The sequence below is a fragment of the Salvelinus fontinalis genome, chromosome 1, assembly GCF_029448725.1.
Source record: "Salvelinus fontinalis isolate EN_2023a chromosome 1, ASM2944872v1, whole genome shotgun sequence".
Lineage (NCBI taxonomy): Eukaryota > Metazoa > Chordata > Actinopteri > Salmoniformes > Salmonidae > Salvelinus > Salvelinus fontinalis.
In genome coordinates this window covers 56,475,192-56,488,841 of record NC_074665.1, presented here as the reverse complement: position 1 = coordinate 56,488,841, position 13,650 = coordinate 56,475,192, and the positions used below count along the sequence as shown (strand labels likewise).

Sequence of the window (13,650 nt, the reverse complement as noted above, 5' to 3'; positions counted from 1 at the left end):
TTTCAAAGACAAAAAGGGCTCGATTCAATCTGAAGCGGTGAAGATCTGCACTACAGCACGATATAAATGTAAAGACAATGTTCCCGCATTAGAGGAGACTGCATTTACGGTAAATTCTGCATATGTCAGCTTAATTGGAAATTACCTTTAAATTTCTATCCCTAATTTGTCTCAAGGCAAGATGTACTTCACAAAGTAAATTGTCATGCCAAGGTGTATGAGTAGCCTACAATAGTCCCATTTGCCATTTATTTTTTGCACAAAACAAGTAGAATTGTTTGAAGCTGCAAGTTCTACAAAGTTTCCATAGAGGCTTGTCAAGCTGGTACCTATCCAATACACAGAGGTCCCTCAAAGCATTTTACTGTGTTGGCCAGTTAAAACGAAATGCCTTGTAGACCATTAGACAAACCTCTTAACACTGGTAGCACATTACATGAAAGAGAACCAAAAATACCAGGTGAAAAACTGTCAAAGCCAGAACCAACTTTTTAAATGTATTATTATTTAACCATTATTTAATTAGGCAAGTTAGTTAAGAACATTTCCTTGTTTACAATGACAGCCTACCGAAAGGCCTCCTGCGGGGACGGGGGCTGGGATAAAAAAAAAGTAGGACAAAACACACATCACAACAAGAGAGACACCACAACACTACATAAAGAGAGACCTAAGACAACAACACAGTATGGCAGCAACACATGACAAAACAGCATGGTAGCAACACAACATGAGTACAACACAGTAGCAACACAACATGGCAGCAGCACAACATGGTAGCAGCACAAAACATGGTACAAACATTATTTGGTACAGACAACAGCACAAGGGGCAGAAGGTAGAGACAACAATACATCACGCGAAGCAGTCACAAGCGTCAGTAAGAGTGTCCATGATGGAGTCTTTGAATAAAGTGCTAAAACTGTCCATTTTGAGTGTTTTATTTTTGCACTTTTTGCACTGAAACAAGACCTTATTTTTTTATATGGAATCAAAGTAATTTCAGCCCAGGGACTGGAGACTGGGGAGGGAGCGACATGCTTGGGCAAACAGTCCCCTCCCACCCTATTCCTACTCAAAGTGGACCTCTTTTTTACTGTGGGGTTATAAAACCAAACAGGCTCCGCATGGTTAACCAATGTTATACTATTGCCATTTGCAACATCTCCATTTTTGGATAATAAAATGTTCATGCAAGGTAAACCTGTAAATCTAATTTAAAAGACAAAAATGGTCTGAAATTATGGGTTAGGTGTAGGCTTTTAAGATTCTGTCAATTTCAACCGGCCTTGTATGTAGGTAAAATAGTTGTGGCATTCGGTTCTCATGGTACAGAGTTCCCTTTGGCAGTGCTGTAATGACAAGAATGGCATCACATCACATAAGTGAATTCTTAAGAGACTGGATAAGACTGTGGTTAAGCTTGACCATTTATCAGTTTAATTTGGTTGTTTCCTTGAATTCCTTGCCTATCATGCCTATCATAGTCAGAAGTGAGTTCTGTACAACAGTGTTTACTTTGAAAAGTTATGAAACAAAAACCGTTTGTTCCACCAGAATATCGAATAAACTCTTCCTAACAACCTCTCCCTACCCTGCCAGTTCCACGCTGTTCTTTTGTTTAGATATCTACCATTACAATGAACAACCACAATGCCATTTTCATGGCTGAACGATCGCAAAACACACAATGTAGTGCAGTGCATTCTGAAAGTATTCAAACTCCTTGACTTTTTCCCCATTTTGATATGTTACAGTCTAATTCTAAAATGATTTGTAGATTTTTCTGTAAAAAAACTGCAAATGCAAAAAAACAAAAAACAAACGCATCCAACAAGCTTGAAGTCACAATATTGATGTAGTCATTGCTTGCTATGAATATGTTAACAAATACTTCACTCTTTACTACTTTAATAAACATACAGTTGATGTCGGAAGTTTACATACACTTAGGTTGGAGTCATGAAAACTAGTTTTTCAACCACTCCACAAATTTCTTGTTCACAAACTATAGTTTTGGCAAGTCGGTTAGGACATCTACTAGTCATTTTTCCAACAATTGTTTACAGACAGATTATTTCACTTATAATCAATTTTATCACAATTCCAGTGGGTCAGAAATGTACATACACTAAGTTGACTGTGCCTTTAAACAGCGTGGAAAATTCCAGAAAATTATGCCATGGCTTTAGAAGCTTCAGATAGGCAAATTGACATCCTTTGAGTCAATTGGAGGTGTACCTGTGAATGTATTTCAAGGCCGACCTTCAAACTCAGTGTCTCTTTGCTTGACATCATGGGAAAATCAAAAGAAATCAGCCAAGACCTCAGAAAAAAATGGTAGACCTCCACAAGTCTGGTTCATCCTTTGGAGCAATTTCCAAAAGCCTGAAGGTACCACGTTCATCTGTATAAACAATAGTGCGAAAGTATAAACACTATGGGACCACGCAGCCGTCATACCGCTCAGGAAGGAGACGTATTCTGTCTCCTAGAGATGAAAGTACATTGGTGCGAAAAGTGCAACTCAATCCCAGAACCACAGCGAAGGACCTTGTGAAGATGCTGGAGGAAACCGGTACAAATGTATCTATATCCACAGTAAAACGAGTCTTGTATTGACAAACCTGAAAGGCCGCTCAGCAAGGAAAAAGCCACTGCTCCAAAACCACCATAAAAAAAGCCAGACTACGGTTTGCTGCACATGGGGACAAAGATCATACTTTTTAGGAGAAATGACCTCTGGTCTGATGAAACAAAAATAGAACTGTTTGGCCATAATGACCATCGTTATGTTTGGAGGAAAAAGGGGGATGCTTACAAGCCGAAGAACACCATCCCAACCGTGAAGCACGGGGGTGGCAGCATCATGTTGTGGGGGTGCTTTGCTGCAGGAGGGACTGGTGCACTTCACAAAGTAGATGGCATCATGACGAGGGAAAATTATGTGGATATATTGAAGCAACATCTCAAGAAATCAGTCAGGAAGTTAAAGCTTGGTTGCAAATGGGTCTTCCAAATGGACAATGACCCCAAGCATACTTCCAAAGTTGTGGCAAAATGGCTTAAGGACAACAAAGTCAAGGTATTGGAGTGGCCGTCACAAAGCCCTAACCTCAATCCCATAGAACATTTGTGGGCAGAACTGAAAAAGCATGTGCGAGCAAGGAGGCCTACAAACCTGACTCAGTTACACCAGCTTGTCAGGAGGAATGGGTCAAAATTCACCCAACTTATTGTGGGAAGCTTGTGGAAGGCTACCCGAAACGTTTGACCCAAGTTAAACAATTTAAAGGCAATGCTACCAAATACTAATTGAGTGTATGTAAACTTCTGACCCACGGGGAATGTGATAAAATAAATAAAAGCTGAAATAAATCATTCTCTCTACTATGATTCTGACATTTCACATTCTTAAAATGAAGTGGTGATCCTACCTGACCTAAAACGGGGAATTTTTACTGGGATTAAATGTCAGGAATTGTGAAAAACTGAGTTTAAATGTATTTGACTAAGGTATATGTAAACTTCCGACTTCAAGTGTATCTATAATACAAAATGTATAGTACCACCATACAACAATATAACAATATACGTGTGTGCAGAGTGTGTGTGCTAGCGCTTGTGTGCTAGTCCCCTCTGTTCCATAAGGTGTATTTTCACCTGTTTTTTAAATCTGATTCTACTTCTTGCATCAGTTACCTGATGTGGAATAGAGTTACATGTAGTCATGGTTCGATGGGGTTGAGGTCAGGGCTCTGTGCAGGCCAGTCAAGTTCTTCCACATCGATCTCGGCAAACCATTTCTGTATGGACCTCACATTGTGCATGGGGAATTGTCATCCCAAAAGCACATAATCGTCTAGAATGTCATTCTATACTGTAGTGTTAAGATTGCCCTTCACTGGAACTAAGGGGCCTAGCCCAAACCATGAAAAACAGCCCCAGACCATTGTTCCTCCTCCACCAAACTTTCAAGTTGGCACTATGCATTGGGGCAGGTAGCTTTCTCCTGGCATCCGCCAAACCTAGATTCTTCCGTCGGACTGCCAGATGGTAAAGCGTGATTCATCACTCCAGAGAACGCGTTTACACTGCTCCAGAGTGAGCTTTACACCACTCCAGACAACTTTTGGCATTGCGTAAGGTGATCTTAGGCTTGTGTGCAGCTGCTCGGCCATGGAAACCCATTTCATGAAGCTCCCAACGAACAGTTATTGTGCTGACATTACTTCCAGAGGCAGTTTGGAACTCAGTTGTGAGTATTGCAACCGAGGACAGACCATTTTTATATAATACGTGCTTCAGCACTCTGTGGTCCCGTTCGGTGGGCTTATGTGACCTACCACTTCGCAAATGTGACGTTGTTGCTCCTAGACGTTTCCACTTCACAATAACAGCACTTACAGTAGACGAGGGCAATTCTAGCAGGGAAGAAATTTGACCAAACTGACTTGTTGGAAAGGTGGCATCCGATGACAGTGTCACATTGAAAGTCACTTGGCTCTTCAGTAAGGCCATTCTACTGCCAATGTGTGTCTGTGGAGATTGCATGGCTGTGTTCTCGATTTTACACACCTGTCAGCAACAGCAACTTTTGTATGTATAGTGTATTTTATTGTCCATAATGTAGAGAATTTGTTTATCAGATAGTTTCAGGAAATGAAAACACTTGTATTTTGCCCATCATTCAGGGGCTGGTGAGCGGACTTATCCTGGGGCTCTTCCTGTTTGAGGCAAAGAAGTTAATATGTATCCTGCCGGGTATGAGTCTGCACAGAGCATAGGAAACTGACTGGAGTCAGAGAACACTTTCATTTACGTTCCACTGACAGAATAATGCATGGGCATATAACCACCTCTGAAAGAAGAGAGTGATGAAAATATAACTCGGTTATCCTTCTCCCCTCTACATTTAAGAGGTTATTTAAGGCTTTTTTTTGCTATCGTATATGTAATAACCAATGACCCACTGCAACTACTTATCTTAATAAAACTTTAATGCTTTATGTAATTTCCGTCTATGTGTATCCACACTGCCCTTATGCCAAGGTGTCACAAGACGGGTGTTGAGTTTCAGCACTCCTCTGGCATGTGAGCGGTCAACAAGCATTTATGTGTCATGCTGCTGGCCTAGGTGTAACGGGTTCTAGGGGTTACTCAAAAGGGGAGGCTGTAGTAGGGAGTTGACTTCAACCCTCTCCAATACCTCATAGTCAAAGTCATCTGTTTAACGTTTGTCAATAGAAAGTTCTGCTCACAGTCAGTGACAAGAGGAGCACTTTGCCTTATTAGGCCTTACATTGAGGCATATCCCTCAAGAGGTGATGAAAAGTGACTAGGGATCATGAACGTTTTGCACAATATTTTATTTCTAAAAGTATCACATGCACTTCAAACACACATTCAAGTGCACACTGAGATGCATACCTTTTTTCACAGTAATAAAATAGTGTACATACATATTTCAGACTCATGCTTACGTCAGCCACACCACTTCTCAACACTCACACCAAAATGCTCTTATATGCTCTTAAAGAAATTAGAAAAACAATCATAGAGCCCAGTTAAACTTTGAATAGATCCACCACAAGGCACAGTTCTGTAATACTGACTGAACAGTATCGGTGTCTCTTCCACGGGACTGTTGAGCTAATGTAGGCTGATGCGATTAGCATGAGGTTATAAGTAATAAGTAAATTTCACAGGACATAGACATTTCTGATATTGGCAGAAAGCTTGAATTCTTGTTAATCTAACTGCACTGTCCAATTTACAGTAGCTATTACAGTGAAAGAATACCATGCTATTTTTTGAGGAGAGTGCACAATTTTGAACATGAAAAGTTATTAATAAACAATTTACACACATTTGGGCAGTCTTGATACAACTTTCTGAACAGAAATGCAATGGTTCATTGGATCAGTCTAAAACGTTGCACATACACTGCTGCCATCTAGTGGCCAATATCTAAATTGCACCTGGGCTGGAATAATACATCATGGCCTTTCTCTTGCATTTCAAAGATGATGGTAAAAAAAGACAGTTGTTTTTATCTTTGAATTTTCTTTTACCAGAAAGAAATTGTGTTATATTCTCCTACATTAATTTCACATAATTTATCATGGATAAGAGACTTGAATTGATTATCAAAGTTTTTGAATAAAGGGGAAATATCATCCAATATCTCAGACTTAGGAAAATATTGGAGAGAAAGGGGTTAAGGTCTGGATTCAGCACCACCTGTTTTTCAAACATTTCTAGAGGTTCGCATAATTAGGAGTCATAGTGCTACCTACCATTGTTCCTTTGGTCTGGAAGAAAAAGTATCCTCTGAAGAGAAAATAGTTCAAGGTTAGTACCAGTTCAGTCAAGTCCTCAATACAAATAATATTATTTTCTGGTATATGGTCCACAGATTTCACAAAATTAATAAAATCAATAGAGTCTCGGGTATACGTGGGGAGAGAGATCGCCCAGGGATTCGCAAAATGGTGAAACCCTGGGACCCAGAAAGAACTCTTGGAATTCCATGCCTATCTAAACTCAATGGTGAAAGGAACGTGCTCATTCATAAACTATGACCTATCCCAAATCAGTTTTCTTGATGTCATGGTTATTAAGGACAAAACCTTCCTCTCTACAGATCTCAATAAGAAACCTATGGACAGGAACACCATCCTTAGAGGTGACAGCTTCACTCCAGTTCCACTTATTAAGTCAATTCAGCGTATCAGAAAAATATGCAGCTCTGATGCTTCTTACCAGAAACAGACCACTGACCTCACACAAAGGTTTAATAAGGAAAGAGGGTACAAAGACAATTGGGTAAAACATCCCAACGTTTTGAAGGTCTAACACAGTTGGAAAGCCTTCAACCAAAAGTAAAAGAAAAAGCAGAACATGTCCCCTCATGCTTCACTCAATACTCACCATTGGGGAAGGCATTTAAGAACATTATCAGGAAGCAATGGTACATTATTGATATTGACCCACAATTGAAACCCATCTTTAAATAACCCCCGAATATAGTCTTTAAAAAAAAAAAAACGTGCAAGACATTGTGGTCAAATCTGAATATCCACCAGAGAAAAGGGAAACTTTCTTGAAAAAAGTAATTGAATATTGTATAGATAAAAACTCAGCAAAAAAAATAAACGTCCTCTCACTGTCAACTGCATTTGGTTTCAGCAAACTTAACATGTGTAAATGTTTGTATGAAAATAAGATTCAAAAACTGAGACGTAAACTGAACAAGTTCCACAGACATGTGACTAACAGAAATGGAATAATGTGTCTCTGAACAAAGGGGGCATCAAAATCAAAAGCAACAGTCAGTATCTGGCGTGGCCACCAGCTGTATTAAGTACTGCAATGCATCTCCTCCTCATGGACTGCACCAGATTAACCAGTTGTTACCCCAATCTTCCACCAAGGCACTTGCAAGTTCCAGGACATTTCTGGGGGGAATGGCCCTAGTTCCAACAGGTCCCAGACGTGCTCAACGGGATTGAGATCCGGGCTCTTCGCGGGCCATGGAAGAACACTGACATTCCTGTCTTGCAGGAAATCACGCACAGAACGAGCAGTATGGCTGGTGGCATTGTCATGCTGGAGGGTCATGTCAGGATGAGTCTGCAGGAAAGGTACCACATGAGGGGGGAGGATGTCTTCCCTGTAACGCACAGCATTGAGATTGCCTGCAATTACAACACACTCAGTCCGAGGATGCTGTGACACACCGCCCCAGACCACGACGGACCCTCCACCTCCATCCCGCTCCAGAGTACAGGCCTCGGTGTAACGCTCATTCCTTCGATGATGAACGCGAATTCGTCCATCACCCCTGGTGAGACAAAACTGCGACTCGTCAGTGAAGAGCACTTTTTGCCAGTCCTGTCTGGTCCAGTGACGGTGGGTTTGTGCCCATAGGCAATGTTGTTGCCGGTGATGTCTGGTGAGGACCTGCCTTACAACAGGCCTACAAGCCCTCAGTCCAGCCTCTCTCAGCCTATTGCGGACAGTCTGAGCACTGATGGAGGGATTGTGCGTTACTGGTGTAACTCGGGCAGTTGTTGCCATCCTGTACCTGTCCCGCAGGTGTGATGTTCGGATGTACCGATCCTGTGCAGGTGTTGTTACACGTGGTCTGCCACTGCGAGGATCATCAGCTGTCCGTCCTGTCTCCTTGTAGCGCTGTCTTAGGCGTCTTACAGTACAGACATTGCAATTTATTGCCTTGGCTAAATCTGCATTCCTCATGCCTCCTTGCAGCATGCCTAAGGCACGTTCACGCAGATGAGCAGGGACCCTCGGCATCTTTATTTTGGTGTTTTTCAGAGTCAGTAGAAAGGCCTCTTTAGTGTCCTAAGTTTTCATAACTGTGACCTTAATTGCCTACCGTCTATAAGCTGTTAGTGTCTTAACAACCGTTCAACAGGTGCATGTTCCTTAATTGTTTATGGTTCATTGAACAAGCATGGGAAACAGTGTTTAAACCCTTTACAATGAAGATCTGTGAAGTTATTTGGATTTGTATGAATTATCTTTGAAAGACAGGGTCCTGAAAAAGGGATGTTTCTTTCTTTGCTGAGTTTATATTACTGTAAATATTGATCACATTCCTTGCAAATGGTCATATATTTTGATACATTGAATGTTGATATTGGGAACCTATGTTATATATTTTTACCTCCTGTTTCAGGAGGTGATGTCACTGAGTACTGCCCCTATATATAGGACCTTCCACCAACACCTGGGCTATGGATGCCTGAAGAAGAACTAAGGGTTGAAATGTTGTTATAATAAAATCACCTGGGAGCATGAGCAGCAGTGTGCAGCATTTTATCATTTGTATTATTTACTGTACTATTAAATCTCACATAAATTCATATTTGATTGAATTACTTTTATTGATTTCCCCCAGATGGATGGTACCAGTCTAACCCTTCAATGTGAAGGACATCCTATTGGTACCAATCTCACCACATACTCTATGCATAGAAATCAGGATGTTCATCTCAGTCAGTGCATATGCTTACGGTAAGTTCCAACTGTGAAAATGGGCTTATGCCTGGTTACAGATTGTCAAAATTAAGTTTCAATGGGCTTTTGTTTTATTACAGGTACAATATTGAAAAGGCACTAAACTGCTTTACACAAGAATCACATGTCAAATAAAATAAAAATCACCTGCCTCTGATATTTAGAAAGTGTCTTAATGGTGGCCAAATAGTATTAGACTCTAGCCATGGTCCATATTTACATACACTTTTTCTTTCTTGATGTGCTTCATTGCATTCAAAGCAGCTATTGACATTTTAATATACAGTAAGTCATGTCACTACTACTGCTACAGATGTAGGATCTTAATTTAATCACCCTGTTGCAGGATGGATAACTGTCCTGCAATGCAGTAACTGTAAAACTTGTAGTGTATTTGAGGTTTAAAAAATACAAAAGTTTCTCATTTCAGTTTAGATATTTCAGATGAGATTTTACCTTATGACAAATGGACCAACTCCTAGAAAAATGTCCATTAATTCACATACTAATTCACATTTCCTGTTGGTGCATGATTATTTTCCTGCTGTAGCAATCTGGCTCTAATTAAGATCCGACATCTATATCACCCTGCTCCATCCAAGTCCATCCCTGTTATACCTCTTCAGTTGTCATTTCACCCCAGATGAAAGTCTTTCCTAATTTCACCAGTAGTTGGCACCATTCTCAATTCTGCCCAAGCTTTGCCACCCAGGAAAGAGTCCACTTGATAAACGGGGACTTCCAAACTGGTCAAACTCCATCTCCAGTAGTTTATTGCCGTTCTTATGCTCAACAATGGTTTTGGACAGTGTTTGCACATCCTCTCTATTCCACCCAATGGGTTTGAGCATGTAGTTTTCCCCATCATTATTGTCCCAGAAAACCTGGTTTTTGCTCTTGAAACATATGCAAAATTCTACTTTATTATAAGGATGCACATAACTTGGCAGATCGAAGACAAAGGTGAATGTATCTGTGTCCTGGCAACTGTAGACGTTGTTCATGAAGGTGCAGTCAATGTCTGTGTGGGTTTTCCATGAGTCAACGGTCAACCGGACCTGGACAGATTTCTCAAAGCCAAGGTTTCGGACTTTCACAGTGCCTGTGAGTGACCTCTCCTGCAGTGTGCAGTTTTCCAGGCACACAGAGTCCTTCAACAGCCGGTTCCGGAAGGCCAGATAGTCTGCAGCGGGTTGGGGGAAGTCCAGCGCCAGGCTTCGCATGGTGCTGACCTTCAGCTCCATGTTGGCATTCTCCAGGTCTGTAAGGTCAAATTGTAAGTCGGAGAACACAGGCTTTTCATCGAACTTTGAAAAGACGTGGATGGCTGTAAGGGACATGCCTTTGGAGTCGGCAAAGACCACTTTCTTCTTGCCTTTGGGGATCTTTATGGTGGTCTTGGGGCTCTTCCGGGCCTCCAAGGGCCTTTGGGAGCTAATGCAGGGCCGGAGGGCCTTGTAGTGGTTTTCCCGGTTCTTGACCCTCAAGTTCTCATAGGAGCTGAGGAAGCTCCTGAGAGGTGGAGAGTGTGTGATGTACATCTGCATAGCAATATCTACAGGCATAATAGGGCCTGGCATTGCTAATGAATTTAATATGTGGAACACCCTGAAGAAAGGGGGAACAAACAGAAAGCATTTTAATAAAGTGCTTGGATATTTTTTCTTAAGATCTTTTGAGGTTCTCTTATCAAATGAGTTCATTGTGTATTCATCTTAAACACACAATTAGTCTTTATGCACTTTACTTAACCATATTATACAGTGGCAGGAAAAAGTATGTGAACCCTTTGGAAATACCAGGATTTCTGCATAAATTGGTCATAAAACTTGATCTGATCTTCATCTAGGTCACAACAATAGACAAACACAGTCTGCTTAAACTAATAACACACAAATAATTATACGTTGTCATGTGTTTATTGAATACACCGTGTAAACATTTACAGTGCAGGGTGGGAAAAGTATGTGAACCCTTGGATTTAATAACTGGTTGACCCTCGTTTGGCAGCAATAACCTCAACCAAATGTTTTCTGTAGATGCGGATCAGACCTGCACAACGGTCAGGAGGAATTTTGGACCATTCCTCTTTACAAACTGTTTTAGTTCATCAATATTCTTGGGATGTCTGGTGTGAACCGCTCTCTTGAGGTCATGCCACAGCATCTCAATTGGGTTGAAGTCAGGATTCTGACTGGGCCACTCCAGAAGGCATTATTCATTCTGTTGAAGCCATTCTGTTGTTGATTTACTTCTGCGTTCTGGGTTGTTGTCCTGTTGCATCATGCAACTTCTGTTGAGCTTCAGTTGGCAGGCAGACAGCCTAACATTCTCTTGCAAAATGTCTTGATAAACTTGGGAATTGATTTTTCTGTCGATGATAGGAAGCTGTCCAGGCCCTGAGGCAGCAAAGCAGCCCCAGTAAAGCAGCCCCAAACCATGATGCTCCCTCCACCATACTTGGGAGGAGGTTTTGATGTTGGTGTGCTGTGTCTTTTTTTCTCCACACGTAGTGTTGTGTGTTCCTTCCAAACAACTCAACTATAGTTTCATCTGTCCACATAATATTTTGCCAGTAGCGCTGTGGAACATCCAGGTGCACTTTTGCAATCTTCAGATGTGCAGCAATGTTTTTTTTGGACAGCAGTGGCTAATTCCGTGGTGTGCTCTCATGAATACTATTCTTGTTTAGTGTTTTACATATCGCAGACTCAATAACAGAGAAGTTAGCATGTTCCAGAGATTTATGTAAGTCTTCTTTTTAACCTCATTAAACATTCTGCGCTGTGCTCTTGCAGTTATCTTTGTAGGACGGCCACTTTGTAGGACGGCCACAGGGAGAGTAGCAGCAGTGCTGAACTTTCTCCATTTATAGACAATTTGTCTTACCATGGACTGATGAACATCAAGGTTTTTAGAGATACTTTTGTAACAATTTCCAGCTTTGTGCAAGTCAACAAATCTTAATCTTAGGTCTTCTGAGATCTCTTTTGTTCGAGAAATGATTCACATCAGGCAATGCTTCTTGTGAATAGCAAACTCAAATTTGATGCGTGTTTTTTATAGGGCACGGCAGCTCTAACCAACATCTCCAATCTCGTCTCATTGATTGGACTCCAGGTTAGCTGACTCCTGACTCTAATTAGCTTTTGAAGAAGTCATTAGCCTAGGGGTTCAGATAATTTTTCCAAACTTCACTGTGAATGTTTAAATGATGTATTCAATATAGACAAGAAAAATACAATAATTTGTGTGTTATTAGTTTAAGCACACTATGTTTGTCTATTGTTGTGACTTAGATGAAGATGAGATCAAATTTGATGACCAATTTATGCAGAAATCCAGGTAATTCCAAAGGATTCCCATACTTTTTCTTGCCACTGTACATGTCAATGTCTAGTACTAAATTCATGTTTTTTTTGTCTTATGACATTGCATTGCAGTCAACATTTGTTTTTTGCAACTACTTCACCAGACAAGTTATTTAACCAACCATAGACTTTTTTTCAGCTCACATGATCATGCTATTCCTAAAGTCTAAATGAAAACCCCGAACTTTGTGAAATGATCAATACAAAACGTATTCTGCTTACAAATTGAGAACCCATCCAAATTAGTTATTGCCTTAAACTACAAATATCTACTGTAGAGCCACATTAAAAATATAAATAAATTATCCTTACCTCGTGGCACTCAATAAATATAATCAATCAATGTAGAGAGAGGTTCCAAGACAAAGATGATTGAACAAAATACACTTCAAAACTAGTTTTGTTCAAGTATTTTGCCATGAATTCATAAGTTGGTGTCAGTAGTTTTGAGCAGGCACACCCCCCTCTTGCTATCTCTGCAGTTCAGTCTCCCAATGCACGAGAGCCAGTGATTTCAACTGCCACATCAAGCCAATTTGCATATTTCTCTCACATGGTTTCTCAAACAACCAATGAAAAATCTGAGGAGTTTAGCTTCAACCAATCAGAATAAATATGGCTTGGACTCTAGTCAATCCATCATAGGGTTTTGAGTATGCAAGGTCCATGGTTTGGATACCTCAAACTGACACACTTTCTATTTGAAAATCATTGTAGACCTCTGCTGGTATTGATGTTGTGCTACAGCTAATTAACTGTTTCTGGTTTATGTTTTTATGCTCTCCTTTCCTTCAATATAAAAAATATGAACACATGACAAAAGTGAGGTGGTGTCCTTCAATGAAAAAACCTATTAGTTTATAAAATCTCAGTTAAATTATTTTCTCTCACCCCTAGAGTTATCAAGGGCCTTTTCCAATGTGATATGGGTATTGTATTTTGGTCAAAATGTTTGCAAGAGTGCTATTTAAAGCTTATTTATTTTCTCAATTGGTTTTAGGCAATGGTTATAAGTTAATTATTATCCATTCTCTAAGACCAAATTAATCCATTTGAATCGCTTTTGATATAAGATCTAAAGCCACTTTCCAATAGTGAACAGATAATATTAGCATTTAGAGATGTCACCAAATCACTGTGTGTGTTGACCTATTCTTTATAGTGAGTGCATATATCAGATCTTTAAAAAAAGTTCAAGATGGCAATTTAATTGCCCCCTATATTTGGGCCTATT

General features: G+C 40.3%; 1 protein-coding gene across 1 annotated transcript; it reads right to left on the bottom strand.

The window, feature by feature from the left end:
* Positions 1-9,093: 9,093 nt before the first annotated feature.
* On the bottom strand, positions 9,094-12,897 carry LOC129858317 (protein phosphatase 1 regulatory subunit 3C-B-like). Its single transcript, XM_055927469.1, has 2 exons — positions 12,729-12,897; positions 9,094-10,653 (listed from the first exon to the last, which is right to left on the bottom strand). The coding sequence occupies exon 2, from the start codon at positions 10,623-10,625 to the stop codon at positions 9,708-9,710; it is 918 nt and encodes a 305-aa protein (XP_055783444.1). The 5' UTR covers positions 10,626-10,653; positions 12,729-12,897; the 3' UTR covers positions 9,094-9,707.
* Positions 12,898-13,650: the final 753 nt, after the last annotated feature.

What these genes read in the sequence shown, in the direction of transcription:
- LOC129858317 (XM_055927469.1), bottom strand. Translation starts at nt 10,625, where the DNA reads ATGCCAGGCCCTATTATGCCTGTAGATATTGCTATGCAGATGTACATC.